Source organism: Ranitomeya imitator, chromosome 1, assembly GCF_032444005.1.
Source record: "Ranitomeya imitator isolate aRanImi1 chromosome 1, aRanImi1.pri, whole genome shotgun sequence".
Classification (NCBI taxonomy): domain Eukaryota; kingdom Metazoa; phylum Chordata; class Amphibia; order Anura; family Dendrobatidae; genus Ranitomeya; species Ranitomeya imitator.
The window spans coordinates 983,640,161-983,662,666 of NC_091282.1; the positions used below are offsets into that span (position 1 = coordinate 983,640,161).

A 22,506-nucleotide genomic window follows, 5' to 3' on the forward strand; every position below is an offset into this window, starting at 1 on the left:
GCAGCACATAACAGGATGGGGACGCAGGATGGAGCAGCACATAAGGATGGGGACGCAGGATTGGAGCAGCACATAAGGATGGGGACGCAGGATGGAGCAGCACATAACAGGATGGGGACGCAGGATGGAGCAGCACATAAGGATGGGGACGCAGGATGGGAGCAGCACATAAGGATGGGGACGCAGGATGGAGCAGCACATAAGGATGGGGACGCAGGATGGAGCAGCACATAAGGATGGGGACGCAGGATGCAGCATGAACATAAGGATGGGGACGCAGGATGCAGCATGAACATAAGGATGGGGACGCAGGATGCAGCATGAACATAAGGATGGGGACGCAGGATGCAGCAGCACATAAGGATGGGGACGCAGGATTGGAGCAGCACATAAGGATGGGGACGCAGGATGGAGCAGCACATAACAGGATGGGGACGCAGGATGGAGCAGCACATAAGGATGGGGACGCAGGATGGGAGCAGCACATAAGGATGGGGACGCAGGATGCAGCATGAACATAAGGATGGGGACGCAGGATGCAGCAGCACATAAGGATGGGGACGCAGGATGCAGCAGCACATAAGGATGGGGACGCAGGATGGAGCAGCACATAACAGGATGGGGACGCAGGATGGAGCAGCACATAAGGATGGGGACGCAGGATTGGAGCAGCACATAAGGATGGGGACGCAGGATGGAGCAGCACATAACAGGATGGGGACGCAGGATGGAGCAGCACATAACAGGATGGGGACGCAGAATGGAGCAGCACATAAGGATGGGGACGCAGGATGGGAGCAGCACATAAGAATGGGGACGCAGGATGGAGCAGCACATAAGGATGGGGACGCAGGATGGAGCAGCACATAAGGATGGGGACGCAGGATGCAGCATGAACATAAGGATGGGGACGCAGGATGCAGCATGAACATAAGGATGGGGACGCAGGATGGAGCAGCACATAACAGTATGGGGACGCAGGATGGAGCAGCACATAAGGATGGGGACGCAGGATGGAGCAGCACATAAGGATGGGGACGCAGGATGGAGCAGCACATAAGGATGGGGACGCAGGATGGAGCAGCACATAAGGATGGGGACGCAGGATGCAGCATGAACATAAGGATGGGGATGCGGGATGCAGCATGAACATAAGGATGGGGACGCAGGATGCAGCATGAACATAAGGATGGGGACGCAGGATGCAGCAGCACATAAGGATGGGGACGCAGGATGCAGCATGAACATAAGGATGGGGACGCAGGATGCAGCAGCACATAAGGATGGGGACGCAGGATGCAGCATGAACATAAGGATGGGGACGCAGGATGGGAGCAGCACATAAGGATGGGGACGCAGGATGCAGCAGCACATAAGGATGGGGACGCAGGATGGAGCAGCACATAAGAATGGGGACGCAGGATGTAGCAGCACATAAGGATGGGGACGCAGGATGCAGCATGAACATAATGATGGGGACGCAGGATGCAGCATGAACATAAGGATGGGGACGCAGGATGCAGCAGCACATAAGGATGGGGACGCAGGATGGAGCAGCACATAAGGATGGGGACGCAGGATGGAGCAGCACATAACAGGATGGGGACGCAGGATGGAGCAGCACATAAGGATGGGGACGCAGGATGGAGCAGCACATAACAGTATGTGGACGCAGGATGGAGCAGCACATAAGGATGGGGACGCAGGATGGAGCAGCACATAACAGGATGGGGACGCAGGATGGAGCAGCACATAGGGATGGGGACGCAGGATGGGAGCAGCACATAAGGATGGGGACGCAGGATGGAGCAGCACATAACAGGATGGGGACGCAGGATGGAGCAGCACATAAGGATGGGGACGCAGGATGGGAGCAGCACATAAGGATGGGGACGCAGGATGGAGCAGCACATAACAGGATGGGGACGCAGGATGGAGCAGCACATAAGGATGGGGACGCAGGATGGGAGCAGCACATAAGGATGGGGACGCAGGATGGAGCAGCACATAAGGATGGGGACGCAGGATGGAGCAGCACATAAGGATGGGGACGCAGGATGCAGCATGAACATAAGGATGGGGACGCAGGATGCAGCATGAACATAAGGATGGGGACGCAGGATGCAGCATGAACATAAGGATGGGGACGCAGGATGCAGCATGAACATAAGGATGGGGACGCAGGATGCAGCAGCACATAAGGATGGGGACGCAGGATGCAGCATGAACATAAGGATGGGGACGCAGGATGGGAGCAGCACATAAGGATGGGGACGCAGGATGCAGCAGCACATAAGGATGGGGACGCAGGATGCAGCATGAACATAGGGATGGGGACGCAGGATGGGAGCAGCACATAAGGATGGGGACGCAGGATGCAGCAGCACATAAGGATGGGGACGCAGGATGCAGCATGAACATAATGATGGGGACGCAGGATGCAGCATGAACATAAGGATGGGGACGCAGGATGCAGCAGCACATAAGGATGGGGACGCAGGATGCAGCAGCACATAAGGATGGGGACGCAGGATGGAGCAGCACATAACAGGATGGGGACGCAGGATGGAGCAGCACATAAGGATGGGGACGCAGGATTGGAGCAGCACATAAGGATGGGGACGCAGGATGGAGCAGCACATAACAGGATGGGGACGCAGGATGGAGCAGCACATAAGGATGGGGACGCAGGATGGGAGCAGCACATAAGGATGGGGACGCAGGATGGAGCAGCACATAAGGATGGGGACGCAGGATGGAGCAGCACATAAGGATGGGGACGCAGGATGCAGCATGAACATAAGGATGGGGACGCAGGATGCAGCATGAACATAAGGATGGGGACGCAGGATGCAGCATGAACATAAGGATGGGGACGCAGGATGCAGCAGCACATAAGGATGGGGACGCAGGATGCAGCATGAACATAAGGATGGGGACGCAGGATGGGAGCAGCACATAAGGATGGGGACGCAGGATGCAGCAGCACATAAGGATGGGGACGCAGGATGCAGCATGAACATAAGGATGGGGACGCAGGATGGGAGCAGCACATAAGGATGGGGACGCAGGATGTAGCAGCACATAAGGATGGGGACGCAGGATGCAGCATGAACATAAGGATGGGGACGCAGGATGCAGCATGAACATAAGGATGGGGACGCAGGATGCAGCAGCACATAAGGATGGGGACGCAGGATGCAGCAGCACATAACAGGATGGGGACGCAGGATGCAGCAGCACATAAGGATGGGGACGCAGGATGGGAGCAGCACATAAGGATGGGGACGCAGGATGGGAGCAGCACATAAGGATGGGGACGCAGGATGCAGCAGCACATAAGGATGGGGACGCAGGATGCAGCATGAACATAAGGATGGGGACGCAGGATGGGAGCAGCACATAAGGATGGGGACGCAGGATGGAGCAGCACATAAGGATGGGGACGCAGGATGTAGCAGCACATAAGGATGGGGACGCAGGATGCAGCATGAACATAAGGATGGGGACGCAGGATGCAGCATGAACATAAGGATGGCGACGCAGGATGCAGCAGCACATAAGGATGGGGACGCAGGATGCAGCAGTACATAAGGATGGGGACTCAGGATGCAGCAGCACATAAGGATGGGGACGCAGGATGGAGCAGCACATAAGGATGGGGACGCAGGATGCAGCATGAACATAATGATGGGGACGCAGGATGCAGCATGAACATAAGGATGGGGACGCAGGATGCAGCAGCACATAAGGATGGGGACGCAGGATGCAGCAGCACATAAGGATGGGGACGCAGGATGGAGCAGCACATAACAGGATGGGGACGCAGGATGGAGCAGCACATAAGGATGGGGACGCAGGATGGGAGCAGCACATAAGGATGGGGACGCAGGATGGAGCAGCACATAACAGGATGGGGACGCAGGATGGGAGCAGCACATAAGGATGGGGACGCAGGATGGGAGCAGCACATAAGGATGGGGACGCAGGATGGAGCAGCACATAAGGATGGGGACGCAGGATGGAGCAGCACATAAGGATGGGGACGCAGGATGCAGCATGAACATAAGGATGGGGACGCAGGATGCAGCATGAACATAAGGATGGGGACGCAGGATGCAGCATGAACATAAGGATGGGGACGCAGGATGCAGCAGCACATAAGGATGGGGACGCAGGATGCAGCATGAACATAAGGATGGGGACGCAGGATGGGAGCAGCACATAAGGATGGGGACGCAGGATGCAGCAGCACATAAGGATGGGGACGCAGGATGCAGCATGAACATAAGGATGGGGACGCAGGATGGGAGCAGCACATAAGGATGGGGACGCAGGATGTAGCAGCACATAAGGATGGGGACGCAGGATGCAGCATGAACATAAGGATGGGGACGCAGGATGCAGCATGAACATAAGGATGGGGACGCAGGATGCAGCAGCACATAAGGATGGGGACACAGGATGCAGCAGCACATAACAGGATGGGGACGCAGGATGGAGCAGCACATAAGGATGGGGACGCAGGATGGGAGCAGCACATAAGGATGGGGACGCAGGATGCAGCAGCACATAAGGATGGGGACGCAGGATGCAGCAGCACATAAGGATGGGGACGCAGGATGCAGCAGCACATAAGGATGGGGACGCAGGATGGAGCAGCGCATGACAGGATGGGGACGCATGATGGAGCAGCGCATGACAGGATAGGGACGCAGGATGGAGCAGCACATGACAGGATGGGGACGCAGGATGGGAGCAGCGCATCACAGGATGGGAGCAGCGCATCACAGGATGGGGACGCAGGATGGGAGCAGCGCATGACAGGATGGGGACGCAAGATGAGAGCAGCGCATGACAGGAAGGGGAACGCAGGATGGAGCAGCACATGACAGGATGGGGACGCAGGATGGAGCAGCGCATGACAGGATGGGGACGCAGGATGGAGCAGCACATGACAGGATGGGGACGCAGGATTGAGCAGCGCATGACAGGATGGGGACGCAGGATGAAGCAGCACATACCAGGATGGAGACAATCTAATATATAAAGCTGAATGTGTGTATGTGTGTATGTATGTCCGGGATTGGCATCTGCACCGTCGCAGCTACAGCCACAAAATTTTGCACAGTCACACGTCTGGACCCCGAAAGCGTCATAGGCTATATTGTGAGGTGAAATTTTAACCCCGCGCTTTCCAATTCACCAAACAATTTTGCCCCTATCTACATAATGGGGAAAAAAGTGAAAGGAAAAGTGTTGGAGGCGTCGAAGCTACAGCCACAAAATTTTGCACAGTCACACGTCTGGACCCTGAGAGCGTCATAGGCTACGTTGTGAGGTGAAATTTTAACCCCGCGCTTTCCAATTCACCAAACTATTTTGCCCCTATCTACATAATGGGGAAAAAGTGAAAGGGAAAGTGTTGGAGGCGTCGCAGCTACAGAAACAAAATTTTGCACAGTCACACGTCCGGACCCTGAGATCGTCATAGGCTATGTTGTGAGGTGAAATTTTAACTCCGTGCTTTCCAATTCACCAAACAATTTTGCCCCTATCTACATAATGGGGAAAAAAGTGAAAGGAAAAGTGTTGGAGGTGTCGAAGCTACAGCCACAAAATTTTGCACAGTCACACGTCTGGACCCCGAGAGCGTCATAGGCTATGTTGTGAGGTGAAATTTTAACCCCGCGCATTCCAATTCACCAAACAATTTTGCCCCTATCTACATAATGGGGAAAAAAGTGAAAGGAAAAGTGTTGGAGGCGTCGAAGCTACAGCCACAAAATTTTGCACAGTCACACGTCTGGACCCCGAGAGCGTCATAGGCAATGTTGTGAGGTGAAATTTTAACCCCGCGCTTTCCAATTCACCAAACTATTTTGCCCCTATCTACATAATGGGGAAAAGGGAAAGGAAAAGTGTTGGAGGCGTCGCAGCTACAGAAACAAAATTTTGCACAGTCACACGTCCGGACACTGAGAGCGTCATAGGCTATGTTGTGAGGTGAAATTTTAACCCCGTGCTTTCCAATTCACCAAACAATTTTGCCCCTATCTACATAATGGGGAAAAATGAAAGGAAAAGTGTTGGAGTCAAATTGACCGCTGCCAGATGTGAACAAGGGGGACGTAAAGAGTGAGAGCGATGGCGCCAAAGAGTATATACCGTACAGTTGCTAAGGTGGGGCCCCGACATGGGATACTCACCACACACGGGGATATGAACACACACACAAAATGTGCCACACACTACCACGTGCTTGAACACATATCACCCTCAGCACACATTTCACCACACATTCTCCAACCTCGCCACATAAAAGTCGAAACACAAAAGTCGCCGCTCAAAACTCGCCACGCGCAGAACTCGCCACATGCAAGAACTAGGCTCTTGCAAAACTCGCCACAAGTGCAAAACTCACCTCATGGTAAACTCGCCACACGCAAAACTTGCACACGCGGAAAAATTGCCACATGCAAAATTTGCCTCACACAAAACTTGCACATACTCAAAAGGCACCACACAAAATTCGCCACGCGCAAAACTCGCCATGCGCAAAACTTGCTGCACACAAGTTGCTACACTAACCTGTCACATGCAACTCGACACACAAAAAGTTGCTACACGCATGTTGCCACACAAAACTCATCTCACAAAAGTCGCTACATGCATGTCGCCACACGCAACTCAACACACACAACTTGACAAACGAAACTCGCCCTAAAACACACACAAGTCTGGTCTTATCCTTCAAAAATAAAAATCTTATTAATAAGCAGACAAACTACAACAAATGTACCATATAGGAAATACGGCAGCTGTCATTCACATGACCTGTCTATTATGTGTATGTGTGAGCTAATATGTACTGCCAGGGGGAGGGCTTCCTGTTGGCTGGGGATTTATCAGGCTGCCAATTTAGCTTACAAATACTGAGGTAAAAATACTGAGCAAATAACGTGTGAACGAGGTCTAATACAGGAGGAGATGACACACAGGTATATACTATATACAGGAGGAGATGACACACAGATATATACTATATACAGGAGAGATGACACACAGGTATATACTATATAGAGGAGGAGATGACATACAGGTACATACTATATACAGGAGGAGATGACACAAAGGTATATACTATATACAGGAGGAGATGACACACAGGTATATACTATATACAGGAGCAGATGACCTACAGGTATATACTATATACAGGAGGAGATGACCTACAGGTATATACTATATACAGGGGAGATGACACACAGGTATATACTATATAGAGGAGGAGATGACATACAGGTACATACTATATACAGGAGGAGATGACACACAGGTATATACTATATACAGGAGGAGATGACCTACAAGTATATACTATATACAGGAGCAGATGACCTAGAGGTATATACTATATACAGGAGGAGATGACCTACAGGTATATACTATATACAGGAGGAGATGACACACAGGTATATACTATATACAGGGGAGATGACACACAGGTATATACTATATAGAGGAGGAGATGACATACAGGTACATATATATACAGGAGGAGATGACATACAGGTATATACTATATACAGGAGGCGATGACACACAGGTATATACTATATACAGGAGCAGATGACCTACAGGTATATACTATATACAGGAGGAGATGACATACAGGTATATGCTATATATAGAAGATGACATGCAGGTATATACTATATACAGGGGAGATGACACACAGGTATATACTATATACAGGAGGAGATGACATTCAGGTATATACTATATATAGGGGAGATGACACACAGCAGGTATATAATATATACAGGGGAGATGACATACAGGTATATACTATATACAGGAGATGACATACAGATGTATACTATATATAAGGGAGATGACAAACATGTATATACTGAGGTGATGAGGTGAAAATGAGAGGTGTGAGGTGAAAATGAAAAGGTGTGAGTGCAAAATGAGAGGAGTGAGGAAAAATAATGGAGTGATCAGAAAATGACAAATGTGAGGTTGAAATGACAAGTGTTAGGGGGGAATGAGAGGAGTGATGGGGAAAATGAGAGATGTGAGGGAGAAAATGAGAGATGTGAGGGGGAAAATGAAAGATGTGATTGGGAAAATGAGAGGCGTGATGGGAAAATAAGAGAAGTGAGGTGCTATAACTAACCACAGATATTTACTATGCCCAGGCAACGCCGGGCTCTTCAGCTAGTATACCAATATAAATGCTCGCCACCTGGGCGTAGAACGGGTTCAATAGCTAGTATATATATATATACTAGAAATAGACCCAATGCTATCGCATCGGGAGTGCGGTGAAATTAACATCTGTGTATGCTTAGTGGTGCTGACAGGAGCAGCGGATATGTCTCACACCGTTTGCGCTTTCCAACATATCTTAAAGTTGTGGCTATTCCCACGCAAGTGTAGTAAAGACGCGGCTGTTACTGCGCCTGCGTGGGAATAGCGGAGACGTGTATGTCTCTTGCGCCTGCGCAAGTGACACTGCCGCGGTGCCTTATGGGATTCGGGGACAGCGGCCAGAAGTCCCAACTGGCAATTATATATGTAGATGTACAATGACATGTAAAAATGTGACCACCCCTGATAAAAATGACTGCTATTGTGAATAGTTAAGCAACTTGAAGATGAAATGATCTTTAAAAGGCCTAAAGTTAAAGATGACACATTTCCTTTGCATTTTAGGCAAAAAAGTCTAAATTTTAAAAATTCCAAAACGGAAACTGGGCAGATGGAAAAATTTGGGCACACTTGGGGATTTGTATTCTCTGATAACTTTCACCAAGATTTCAGACTTTAATTAGCCTGTTAAGGTTCACTATCATCGTTGGGAAAGGCCAGGTGATGCAAATTTCCCAGCTTTATAAAATCCCAGCTTCTTCTAACCTTATACCAAAAGACAGCAGCCATGAGTTCTTCTAAACAGCTGCCTAGCACTATGAAAATGGTGGAGGCCCACAAAGCACGAGAAGGCTATAAGAAGATAGCAAAGCTTTTTCAAGTTGCCCTTTCCTCAGTTCGAAAGCTATTTAAGAAGTGAAAAGAAATGAAACTCTACATGAACAGGATAAGATCTGGAAGACCAAGCAAAATTTCAGTCAGAGCTTCTCGTATGACTGCTACAGAAGCAAATCGCAACCCCACGCTTGACTGCAAAAGACCTTCACAAAGATTTGGCAGACTCTGGGATTGTAGTACATTGTTCTATTGTTCAGATACACATGCACAAATATGGCCTTCATGAAAGAGTCATCAGAAAAAAACTTCCTGAGTCCTTATAAAATTCAGCTTCAGAAGCTTGATGCATTTTGGAAACAAGTCCTGTTCACCAATGAAGTTAAAATAGAACTCTCTGTCCACATTGATTAAAGGTATGTGTGGAGAAAAAAGGCCACAGAATTTCAGGAAAAGGACATCTTGCCAACATCTGTGGCTAGACCTCAAAATAGCAGTGCATGCAAGACGACTCACGAATCTCACCGAACTGGAAGAATTTTCCAAGAAAAAATAGATGAAAATCCCTCAAACAAAAATTGAAGGACTCTTGGCTGGCTACAAAAAGCATTTACAAGCTGTGATATTTTTTTTTAATCAGATAAGATTTTTATTGAATTTTTCCAAATACAACATAAACAAACATGAGCACAAATTCCCAATCATACCCCCACCACCCTTCTCCACTATTTGTTTGTTCTAGACCTCGCTGATACAGCTCAATCATTATTGGTACAAAAATTACAGAGGCTACAATATTTTCCAAAGTCATAATTTTTAAAATGTAAAAGATGTAAATTTATATATATTTTTGTCCCAAAATAAAAGGAAATCAATCATCTTTAACTTTTTGGCCTTTTAGAAAAGATTTAATCTTCAACTTGCTTAACTGTTCACAATAACAATAATCTTGACCTAGGGTGCTCAATGCCCAATCCTTTGCATGCCACTGTGTGTGTGTTTGTGTATATACACATGTGAATGATCTGTGTGTATACATTTTGTGTGTGTGTGTGTGTATATATATATATATATATATATATATATATAACCTACACTTGCATTTACATATATAATTGCTTGTATAATTGCTTTACATATATCATTTGACCAGTCACTTTTATCTCTAGTCATATTCTTCAATAAACTCATTAGTGTTGTGTTTCTTTATTACTTATTTAATGTGTTGCAGAATAAAAGTCTCCACTTTCCCCTGAGAAGCAAGTATAACAGGCTCACTAAACAATCACGTTTCCTTCAAGAAAATCCATCCTGCCTACTTTGTAACTTGCTTCATCACTATTTACATCAAGCCAATTACTCCATCATTGAAGATGCCACATTAGTGAGTTCTATTAATCTTTTTTTATTTTAACATTATATTGCAAATTGTCGTTTAGACCGAAATAAAATGACAGTTATGACAAATATAGAATCGATTGCTGACTGTATATCTGCCTATTGCCCTGCTTGATCATCTGTAGGAAGTATGTATGCATGTCCGGCATACTGTATTTTAACCATCGCAAAACGTAGTCAACGTGTAATATTCTGTAGGGGAACCACCATACATCTGTTGAGACTGTGGAATATATACATGTATATATATATATATATATATATATATATATATATATATATATATATATATGTATATATGTATATATGTATATATATATATATATATATATATATACATATATATATATATATATATATATATTAAGCTAAAAATAGTAAAACACCAGTAGCGCCTCAGACCCTGTGAATCCTGCAGCAGATAGAAATACGGTGCCACCCTTCTGTATCAATGTCTATGACTATAATAAATAATGAAATATCTGCGCTGGATTCCCTAGTTTTCTAGCCTCCAAGAACCTATAGTAGGGAAGTTTTCTTACAAAACTACATAGAACTATTAAAAATTATTAAAAAATGACCACACAATATAAATAAGGATGACCCAGGTGAGGAAAATATTAAGCGATGCTCACAGTGAATAAACTTATTATGGTTATACAGCCAATAAAAAGAAATTCAATTGTAGCAGAGTCTTCATTTAGAGCAGGGGTCCCCAACTCCAGTCCTCAAGGCCCACCAACAGGTCATGTTTTCAGGATTTCCTTTGCATTGCACAGGTGATGCAATTATTACCTGGGCAAGACTAAGGAAATCCTGAAAACATGACATGTTGGTGGGCCTTGAGGACTGGAGTTGGGGACCCCTGATTTAGAGAATGGGGAAGTTAAGTTTACCTGGTGCAGTATAGGCGGTAATGTCAGAAACTTCCGCTGGTCGGTCCTTGTACGTAGTGAAAGTTCAACTTAGGTAGAGTCCGTTTGTTGGCTTCTCGTGAGCGGGCTGCGGGTGCTGCCCCGGCCGGCGGCAGAACACCCTGTGCTCGCCAACTGCTTTGAGCAAATAAGCGCTGCTGGATTAATCCGCTAGGTTCTCTGTCTTTGCAGGACGTTACGTGATGTCACGGTCACGTGATTGCTCACGTAACTAGCTACGGATAGCGCAATGGACCAATTTCCTACGTGTTTCGGAATAGAGCGTATTCCTTGAAGACTCTGCTACAATTGGATTTCTTTTTATTGGCTGTATAACCATAATAAGTTTATTCACTGTGAGCATCGCTTAATATTTTCCTCACCTGGGTCATCCTTATTTGCTTACCTGCTGTAATTAGGCCTGTGAGCCCCGAGCTAGATTATTGGAACAACCTTTCCCACCCAGACTGTTTTGACTCCTCCTAAATCTTAGACACAAAATCCAGACAAAATAGAATGCTCTTAGTAACCTAGTGTTACTGGTACATACTTTATATTACCAAGGCCAACCACCTCGCTGACACAAATCTGCCATCCAGAACCTTACCACCTGCTTTCTTATAATAATTGCATGATTTTTAATGGTTTCACTTTTATTTATTTTTTTTTAAGAGTGATGGTCTCCCTGCACTTGTCACACTGAAAAAAGGGCTCGTTGCTCTGGCTAGGCAATGGATGAAGTTTATTGTTGTGACCCCAACATTTAAGGGTGTACGGTTGGTAAGGCCGGCCCAGCCACTAAAGCCACAAAGTACTCTGAAGAAAGAGGAGGATGATCTCAATGGTTTGGAGAATGGTGGAGCACTGCAAAGTGATACCAGTGCAGATGGTGCTGAATTTGAGTTTGATGCAGGTATGATGCATACATTCATGGCTTCAATTTCACACGTATGATATTGTATTCTTGTTTGCTAGTTTTGGTGATCTTTGTTGCAGAACATCATCAGAGGAGAAAGGTTAAATCTAATAAAACCAAACTGACATTAAAAAGGATCTGTCACTTACTCAAAAAAAATTCAGTTAAATACTTTGTAAAATCCTCCAGATTCTGTCGCACTTTTTCATTTTGTGCTGTGCCAATCCACCGCATAAATATTCAAATGTGCTACTTTTAGAGTCCATTATGTGAAATCTCTGCTTTGCAGTCTAACTGGATGATTCTTTAGAGCTTTTCCTAAGGGCATGTGCTTTGGTAGCATCTGGGAAAGAGGTGTGAATGTGCACGCCCCTAGAGAAGACCGTGAAGACTGAACTGAAAAGGGCAGAAGAACCCCTTTTTTTTTCGAGTAAGTGAAAGGGCCTTTTTAAAACTATTCACCAAATAACTAATTGCAAATAACTCCCTTTTTTAATCTTACCATTCTTCTCAAATTAAAAAATGTTAGTAACAATTTTACTCAGCTATTGACTAGGACTTTGGTTAATTTTAGCCAGACTTCTCGCTTATGTGATAAAATCACATTATATTTTGCTTCTTACCTGCATGGGATAAATTGTTATTCCATATATCTGAAATTGGCAATGGTTGTTTCAAATCTGTCTTCTTACATACGGTTTCCCACTTTAGATAGTCGGGGTTTTCCCTCACTTTTTTGTATGCTCTTAATATTCACCACATTCATGAACAGCCTATATCTGTGTCCTCAGACATGACAGTGTGTTATTTTCCCTGCCCACTTTTTGGCTGCTGCAGAACTTCTTTACAATTACAAGTTGTATTAGTCTATTATGCATATAGCATGAAATATATTGCCTCTGACTGTTTTCACACAATTGTATGTTCCATCGGTGTCACGCTGCATTCACACATCGAAGTGTCACAGTTCTAATACTGATTGTGATCCATAGACTTTGATGTATCAAAAAATAGAAATGAGGGTGGCACTCACCGTCCCAGTGAAATGTCCTTTTATTTGGAATCACATCAAAAAACAGGCCGGAGAGTCTTTGTGATTCCAAATAAAAGGACATTTTACTGGGACGATGAGTGCCACCCTCATTTCTATTTTTGAATAAGACTTTGGCATCATTTTCTTCTTATGTTGGGTTGGCATCCAAGATCCCTGGGACGGTACACTCAGCACTCCCCCTATACGATCATCAGTGCGGACTGTAGGTGTTTCGGTGCCGATTGCTTTTTGCTCTTGTTACGTGTTCAAAGACTGGGATGCCCTTATCGAACTTGACCGCCTCCTAGTCCATATATGAGGCTGTCAAGTTTGGGTCAGGAGAATGCGAACAGTCCATGCTCGGGCCATGACACCTGGATTTGTGAATGTGGCATCAAACAAAGTAAAAGTAATGTTTTTAAACTAACTATAATTGAGTGAAGATATGTGTTGGTATCCCAGAAGGTGTTGAGGAGGGTAGCGTACTCCTCATCGACCACGACTATAGTATGAATACAAAATTGGTTGTAAAATCAAGCTCTTGTTTTGACATAAAAGCAGAAAAGTTTGTTCATTTGGCTAAACAGAGAACTGGAAAGTTGTGGGAATACCATTTGACATCAAGCACGTGGTTTTTAGTCATTGCTTGAGGCTCCCCACTAAACACTCAGACAACCTCGCAAATTAAACAGTCACTGAAAATGATTCCTTTGTGTAGGAAAGTGAATGAACATTAGGTACAGATATGACCCGAGTAGTACAGGAATATTACAGCATGCAATGTATATAAATATTATCACCAGATAAAGAGCTACTTCTAGTTACAAGCTGCTCAGATTACATTAAATGAAGCACTAGATTACTATGAAAAATCCCCAAAATCTGGACATGACGTGATCATCGGCTGCCTCCATCAAAACCATCGAGTGATTGGATTTAGACAGAACTGAGACAGAGCTATTGAGTTTAGTGAGGCAAGTGGAGTCAAGAGTGCAACAGCAAAGGAGGTGTGAAACTAACCCGACACAGCTTGGGAAGGATGAGACCTCCTTTGATAAGATGTCTGACTTTTGTACCTCACTTGTATTTTATTTGTCTTAAACGATTTGTGTTTGATGTTCTATCTCAGCGACTATTAGTGAACACACCATGCTTCTGGAAGGAACCAATGCACGGCCTCCTCCTGCCGGCGTTTCTTCTGGTCCTGTCAGTGGAGCTGAAATTATGAGGAAGTTATCGAAATCTCATGCTCACAGTGACTCAGCTTTGAAGATTAAAGTAAGTTTGTTTGTTTTTTAGATCCATTCCTTTGTATTTGTGTTCAGAAATATTGGATTACATCATCTGTGCGTAAAAGGGTTGTCCACTCTTAACTTTTTTTTTAAACCAAAAGGCATGCTACTTGTAAAATGAAAGCCCCTGCATACTCATTAGACTGATGTCAGCCACACAATCATTCATGTGTGTTGGAGTGATGTAATTTATAGTGTTTGCATCTTATATAGCTGGGGGGATTAGAGTAACAGTCACCGCGATTCTATGAAGTTCCACCCTCGGTCTGCCTTGTCACTTGGCATTACATGATACTGACCTTCTCCATTGCTTTCAGGAATATTTACATCTTCAGGCAACGAGTTATCTCTGCTCATGTCGCAAAGATTTTGTCAAATTCTTTTTTTTATGCAAATTACAGGAGTTATTTGTATTTACTTTCATTTTTTTTCTTTTTTATAGGGAGTCCACCCATATCATTCCTTGAGCTACACTAGTGGCGATACGGCAAATGATTCTCCTGCCCACGTCAGTAGATCTGGAATGCCTGTGAAAGAAAGCCCAAGGAAGGAAAGTCTTCTGAGCTACTTGACTGGGAGTTTCCCCAGCTTGCACAATCTCCTGGATGGAACGCCACAGAGAAATGCAGCCGCTGTTAAAAGCAGCTCACTCACGAGGACAGGTATTGATTGCTTTAGTGGTTATGAGTTTATATCATTCTTAGGTCCCCCCTTCAATAAATCCAATTGCCACGTATAGGATTATTATTATTTACTTTTGGAGCACCATTGATTCCATGGTGCTGTACATGAGAAGGGGTTACATACAAATTACAAATAAATTTCAATGAACAATGAGCAATGACAGACTGGTACACAGCAGAGAGGTCCATGTCTTTCTGGACTTACAGGCTAAAGGATAATGGGGAAGTAGACAGAAGGATGAGGATTGCAGCAACTCCGATGTTATTGAGTTGGCATCAGGATCATTGCAGGCTGTGAGCTTTCTTAGAGGTGGTCTTTCAAGTTCTGTCTGAAATTTCTGAATATTTTGGATAATCAGACTTGTGAGGAACGTAGTGTGGAGGAGAAAAGAAGGTCTTAAGAAGACCGGAGATTGTGTAGGAAAGTATTAGTTTGGAGATAAATAGGAGAGACAGATTATGGACGGCTTTGTAGATCAATGTTAGTAGTTTGAACTAGATATGTTGGGAAATTGGGAGCCAATTTTATGAATTTTCAGAGGGGATAAGTGAAGGAGTAGCAAGAAGAGAAGTGAATTAGTTGACTGGCGAGATGCAAGACTGTTAGCAGGGAGGCTACAGAGGAGGATATTGCAGTAGTCAAGGCGGGAGATGATTATGACCTGCACTAGCATTTTAGTAGATTCAGGGTTGAGGAAAGCACAGATTCTGGGGATATTTTTTGAGATGGAGGCAGCAGGAGATGGTAAGAGGTTGGCTGTGTGGTTTGACGGACAGGGCAGAGTCCAGGGTTACTCCGTGGCAGCAGACTTCTGGTACAGGGAAAAGCGTGATGTCATTTATTGTGATAGGTAGATCAGGTAGGGTAGTTAAGTGAGATGGAAGAAAGATGATGCTTTCAGTTTTGTCCACATTGAGCTTCATGAAGCGAGAGAAGAACTTTAAGGCTGCGTCCCCACGGTCAGTAATTGGCAGCGCTTTGGAATGTCCGCTTCCTCCAAAGCGCTGCCGGCTAACAGGTGATTCTGCATGTGTTAATTGAAAGGTGCAGAATCATCGCGCCCAATACATTGGACTGGTGATATTTATCTTGCGGAGACTGAGCGTCTCCGCAAGATAAATAGACATGCTGTAGTCTGGAAAGACGCGCCGCATGTCCGACTCCTCATGGGAAGTCGGATGCGTCCGTGCACGCATAGTGGAGATGGGATTTCTTGAAATCCCATCCACTATATGCTGTAACATCGGGCCGCTGCGGGTTGGACACTGCGGATGTACGCAGCGTTCAACCTGCAGCGTTTACTGACCATGGGAACATACCCTAAAATGTAAAGTGCTGCGGAATATGCTGGCGCTATAGAAATACATTTATTATTAATTACTATTATAAGAACAAAGAGGATATAGCTGATAGACACTGGGATTCTGCACCGCAGAGAGGTGACTTCTGGGCCAGAGATGTAGATGTTAGTGTCATCAACATATAGGTGGTACTGGAAGCCATGGGACTTTATCAGTTGTCCCATACCAAAGGTATCGATGAAGAAGAGTAAGGGGTCCAAGAAAGAGCTTTTGGAGATACCAGCAGAGAGGGCAGAATGAGGAGGTTATATAGGATTGGGCAACTCTAAATGTGCAGTTAGTGAGGTATGAGGAGATCCAGGAAGATGGTAAGATCTTTGACTTAAAAGGAAGACCCGATTTGTAGTAGGAGGGAGTGGTTGACTGTGAAGGCAGAGGACAGGTTTAGAAGGAGGAGTGTTATAGAATTTTCTGTTAGCTGTGGCAGTAGGTAGCTAGTAATTTTGTTAAGGACATTTTGTAGTGGATTGGTTACCGACCGAAGCAGGATTGTCGGTTGTCAAAGAGTGAGGTAGATGAGAAGTAGGAGAAAAGTTCTGCAAGGACATGCTGATTGAAGAGTTTGGAGGCAAACAGGAGCAGCATTATGGGATGATAGTTGGAAGGATAGGTTGTATCAGGGTTTGTTTCTTCAGGATAGATGTGATTGAGGCATGTTTGAAGGCAGAAAGAAGGTACCAGAAGATAATTATTTATATCTGTATAAAGTTAATAGACCTGGCAAAACATTTAAAGGGATTGGCCGTTATACATCTTAATTTAACAGATGTTTTGGGATCATGAGTTTGTGGCACTTACAAATACATAAGAGTAACAGGATCTCCCCTTGCACTTATTAGTACAGGCCTCCCTAGTTTTCACTGCCCGACTGTTCTCAAAATGGGTGCTAGTAGAGAAACACGTGACCAGACGTCTCCCTTGGCTGCCTCCAATTGATAAACAGTTTTCTTGTGTGTGGCGTATTTAGTTGGAGGAGGTTAATGGACACCCGATTCCTGCATTACTTGTCATTGAGAAAGAGGAGCTCTGTGCTGTGTGTGAGGAAGACTGTACAGGAGAACCTGTAATTCTTACAGTGGGTAAAATAAGTATTTGATATGCTGCTGATTTGCAAGGTTTCCCACCTGCCGGCGGTCACATGTGTCGCTACTTAAGAGAAATGAATATTCACCGCATTCCACGCCCATGAGAGTGGAATGCAGTGAATATTCATTTCTCTTAAGTAGTGGGTACACATGACTGCCTGGCCTCTGCAGGAAGCCGGTGGCTGACACTGTGCGCTCTACTAAAGAGCAATAAATACTCACTGGCCTCCATGTATATAGTCCTTCGGCTTGTAAGCAGCGCATGACGTCCCTGCCATGCGCTACTTACAAGCTTAAAGCAGCTGCTGGCACCAGAACAAGACGCTTTGAGGAAGCGCAGAAATGTAAGTGTAATGGTTTTTTTTCTTTTAATGTTTTTCTGATGGGCCATGCATACCAGGATGGGGATTGGGGCCAATCATACCAGGTTAAGGATGGGGCCATACATACCAGGATGGGGATGGGGGCCAATCATACCAGGATAAGGATGGGGCCATGCATACCATGCCGAGGATGGGGGGCATATCATTCCAGGATAAGAATGGGGCCATGCCTAACAGGCCAGGGATGGCCATGCATACCAGGACTGAGATGCGGCCCTACATACCAGTATAGGGATGAGGGGGACCATTCCTACCATGATAGGGATGAGCGGGACCATTCCTACCAGGATAGGGATGAGGGGGCCATGCCTGCCAGGCTAGGGATAAGGGGGATGTGCCTACCAGAATAGGAATGAGGGGGCCATGCCTACCAGGCGAAGGATGAGGGGGGCCATGCATACCAGGATGGGAATGAGGGGGCCATGCACACCAGGATGGGGATGAAAGGGGCCATGCATTCCAGGATAAGGATGAGAGGGCCCATGCACACCAGGATGGGGATGAGGGGGCCATGCACACCAAGATGGGGGAGCATGCATGCCAGGATAGGGATGAGAGGACTGTGCACACCAGGCTGGGGATGATGGGACCATGCATTCTAGAATAAGGCTGATACACACGGGGATGGGGAGGGCCTGCATACCAGGATGGGGGGGGGGGCATGCACACCAGGGTGGGTATGAGAGGGGCCATGTATACCAGGATGGGGATGAGGGGTTCATATATACCAGGATAAGGGATGTTAAATACAGAATTGACCACATTTTTTGCTTCAATTTTTATTTTTCTAGTTTCCTCCTCTAAAACCTAGTTGCGTCCTATGGTCCGGTGCATCTTGTACCTTAAAAAATACGGTACTTGTTTTCCCCACTGTATATATTGGCAAATCATGTGCTCAGCACATCTATTAAACTAGACAACTTCTTTATCTGTAAGAAAATGGGCACCACAAGATAATAACGCTTAGCATTAACTGAGATATAGCATAGTTTGGTTTCCTTTAATCCAATAGATTAGTATGATGAGACCTACAAGCCGTAATTATAGTGAGCGTACTCGTTCTCTGAGCTTTCTCAACATCACAAATCATGACACTCAGCGTGACGCGTTCTTTGCCTATTTCTACTTGTAATATGGCACTCACTCTTTTGACCATGCATCTATAAAATATAAATGATCCTACCTTAATTTTATCTTCTTAGTGAATACCTTGCAATAAAAGCATCCACGTGATAGATGATTACAGTCTGGTCTCATTTCCTGTATTCCTCCTCATCACACATCAATGAAGTGGCCATGAGAAATGCCACTCCTTTCACTGGTTATGGCACTGTGGCACTCAAATGTTTCAGTCGTTCACAAAGACATTGAGTCGTACTGAGCTGTACATGACCCTTTCTTTCTTCAATCTGCCCCTCAATGTTGTCATGCATTGAAGAGAAATGGAGGACATGGGACTCCTGTTCTACAGATAGGTGGACAGGTGATAAATGTGCAATCTGGGAAGACCCCTCTAATTTTTGATGTTACATGTTGTTATTCAGTTGTTTGTATTCCTAGTTAGCTTCTCTGTGCACGATCAATAACAGTCTGATATTCTGATATTATTGCTGTACAGTGCTCAGCATTCATGAGTACATCTCAACAGATTTGTCAGAAAACCTTTAGTTTCCTTTCAGAATCAACATTTTCTATGGCATACCATACTACAAATTACTCCCGCTAATGTAAGACATTGATCGCAAACAAGATTTGTTATTTTGCACACAAAAAAGGTAATTTTCCTAACAAATTCAAGACCATGTTGCAAAAATCGGTTTAGGCAAATAAAAGTCTTAGGAGCAAAGCTAATGTTTAAACTACAAACTTTTGATTGACAAGAATCCAACCACCAGGTCCAACCATTCGGTAAGTCTAATTATACATTAATCTGATGTCCAGTAGACAGTTGACTCTAAAATTACGTTACTTAACAAAGAACAACCCTTCCCATTTCATGCCGTCAGCAATGGCACTGCAAGGAAGAGAAGTGCCATAAGACTTGAGAAAGAAAATAATTTCTTTACACTAGATAGGTTAAGGCTGCAAGAAGATTAACAAAGCATTACTTTCAGTTAGAAGAATATTGTGGCAAAATGTATCCAAAAATGTAATAAAGATGGAACTGCAACCATCTCACAGAGATGTCCAGGCTAACCATGGAAGTTAACACCTAAATAGGAGCATCTGCTGATGAGAAGGGTTGAAGAAAATTAATATGCAAATTCACTGCAGTTACCTAAAGAAGTAGAAAGCCATACTTGGGTGAGTGCTTCCCATGGCACAATATGGCATACACTGCAGACAAATAGCATACATGAATGTCTCCCACAAAGGAAGACTACCATGAATAAAAAAGCCCGCCTAAAATTTGCCAAGGCCAATGCTGAAAAATATGAAGACTCCTGGTACTCTTTGCTCTGGAGTAATGAGACCAAGATAAAAGTTTTTGGAACTGATAGCTTAAAAAATAATATGGTGTTGCAAAGGTAAGGAATACAAAGAATCATGCATGATGCCTACAGTGAAACATGGTGGTGGCAGTGTCCTTATGTGGGGCTGTATGAGTATGGCTGGAGAGCTACATTTCATTGATGGTATCTTGAATTCACAGATGTACAGTTATATATTGAAAGAGAAGATGCTATCATCACCCTGTACCCTTGGTAGATGTGTACTTTTCCAACATGAAACCTAAAACACTTATCTAAGGCCATTGTTGCATTTCCGAGGAAGAACAGGGTGACAGCGATTCAGTGGCCAAGTAAGGCTCCTGATCTGAACCCAACTGAAACACCTATGGGAAATTCTGAACAGACAAATTGAGCATTACCCTCCATCCAGCATTGAAGAATGGAAAAAGATAATTGTTGCAATTTGTCTCTAAAGGTACCTTCACATTAAGCGACGCTGCAGCGATACCGACAACGATCCGGATCGCTGCAGCGTCGCTGTTTGGTCGCTGGAGAGCTGTCACACAGACCGCTCTCCAGCGACCAACGATGTCGGTAACCAGGGTAAACATCGGGTAACTAAGCGCAGGGCCGCGCTTAGTAACCCGATGTTTACCCTGGTTACCATCCTAAAAGTAAAAAAAAACAAACAGTACATACTTACCTACAGCCGTCTGTCCTCCAGCGCTGTGCTCTGCACTCCTCCTGTACTGTCTGTGTGAGCACAGCGGCCGGAAAGCAGAGCGGTGACGTCACCGCTCTGCTTTCCGGCTGACCGATGCTCACAGCCAGTACAGGAGGAGTGCAGAGCACAGCGCTGGAGGACAGACAGCGGTAGGTAAGTATGTACTGTTTGGTTTTTTTTACTTTTAGGATGGTAACCAGGGTAAACATCGGGTTACTAAGCGCGGCCCTGCGCTTAGTTACCCGATGTTTACCCTGGTTACCAGTGAAGACATCGCTGGATCGGTGTCACACACGCCGATCCAGCGATGTCAGCAGGAGTCCAGCGACGAAATAAAGTTCTGGACTTTATTCAGCGACCAACGATCTCCCAGCAGGGGCCTGATCGTTGGTCGCTGTCACACATAACGATTTCATTAACGATATCGTTGCTACGTCACAAAAAGCAACGATATCGTTAACAATATCGTTATGTGTGAAGGTACCTAACGTTCATTCCTTGCCTAGATGACTTGGTGCTATCCTTAAAAATCATGGAGGTCATACAAAATACAAGATATTGTACATTTTGATGTGGGTGTATTTTTTTTGTATTAAAAGTAAAACTAAACATTTTGTAATTCAAGTTATATTAACCTTATTTCCATGTTGTGTTAAATAATGTTCTATGTAGCTTAGTCTTGGGAAAAAAAAAATAAAATTGTCCTTTTGGTCAGTGAGATATTGATTTAAATCTTACTCTTCATAGGGGTGTACTCATTTCTGCTGAGCAGTGTACATTTTGCCAGGTTTTGCGTGCTATTTTATCTCCATGAGGAAATGTACTGATGGTACTGGTTTGTGGCTGTTCATTCTAGGCTGCTCTGAAGTTTCTCTCTTCAGTTCCTGCATTACTGTGTGTCTGAGGTATATTTCCATAGTCCATCAGTCTTTTTTCACCAGCAGTATGTTACGTCTATATCTTTGTGTCCACATGAGCATACCATCATGTTCTAGTAGATAGACACTTTTTGTCTCATTATTCTTTTACTGTTGCACATATAAAATCATAAATAAAAAATCCTGTTAGCTGCAGACAATGACACGTGATTCTGTCAGATATGTACTTTATTCTAAAATTTGCTTTCTGTTACCAGTAGAGTTGCTATGAATCGATGTGCTGGACCCGGTCCATTGCACAAGTCCGTAATCTGTGGTTGGTGGACGGGAGTCCTGAGAACCCCTTCCTCACTCTCGGTATCCATGACACTGTACTCTTCTTTTGATTAGC

General features: G+C 44.9%; 1 protein-coding gene across 15 annotated transcripts in view; it reads left to right on the forward strand.

The window, feature by feature from the left end:
- The window catches only part of BLTP1 (bridge-like lipid transfer protein family member 1), a 381,731-nt gene that overhangs the window by 229,782 nt on the left and 129,443 nt on the right, over positions 1-22,506 (forward strand). For all 15 annotated transcript variants that reach the window (XM_069743891.1, XM_069743894.1, XM_069743897.1 and 12 more), the window contains exons 39-42: positions 10,226-10,378; positions 11,979-12,219; positions 14,385-14,533; positions 14,990-15,209. In XM_069743891.1, the coding sequence (XP_069599992.1) occupies positions 10,226-10,378; positions 11,979-12,219; positions 14,385-14,533; positions 14,990-15,209 (763 nt within the window). The remainder of the gene's footprint in view (positions 1-10,225; positions 10,379-11,978; positions 12,220-14,384; positions 14,534-14,989; positions 15,210-22,506) is intronic.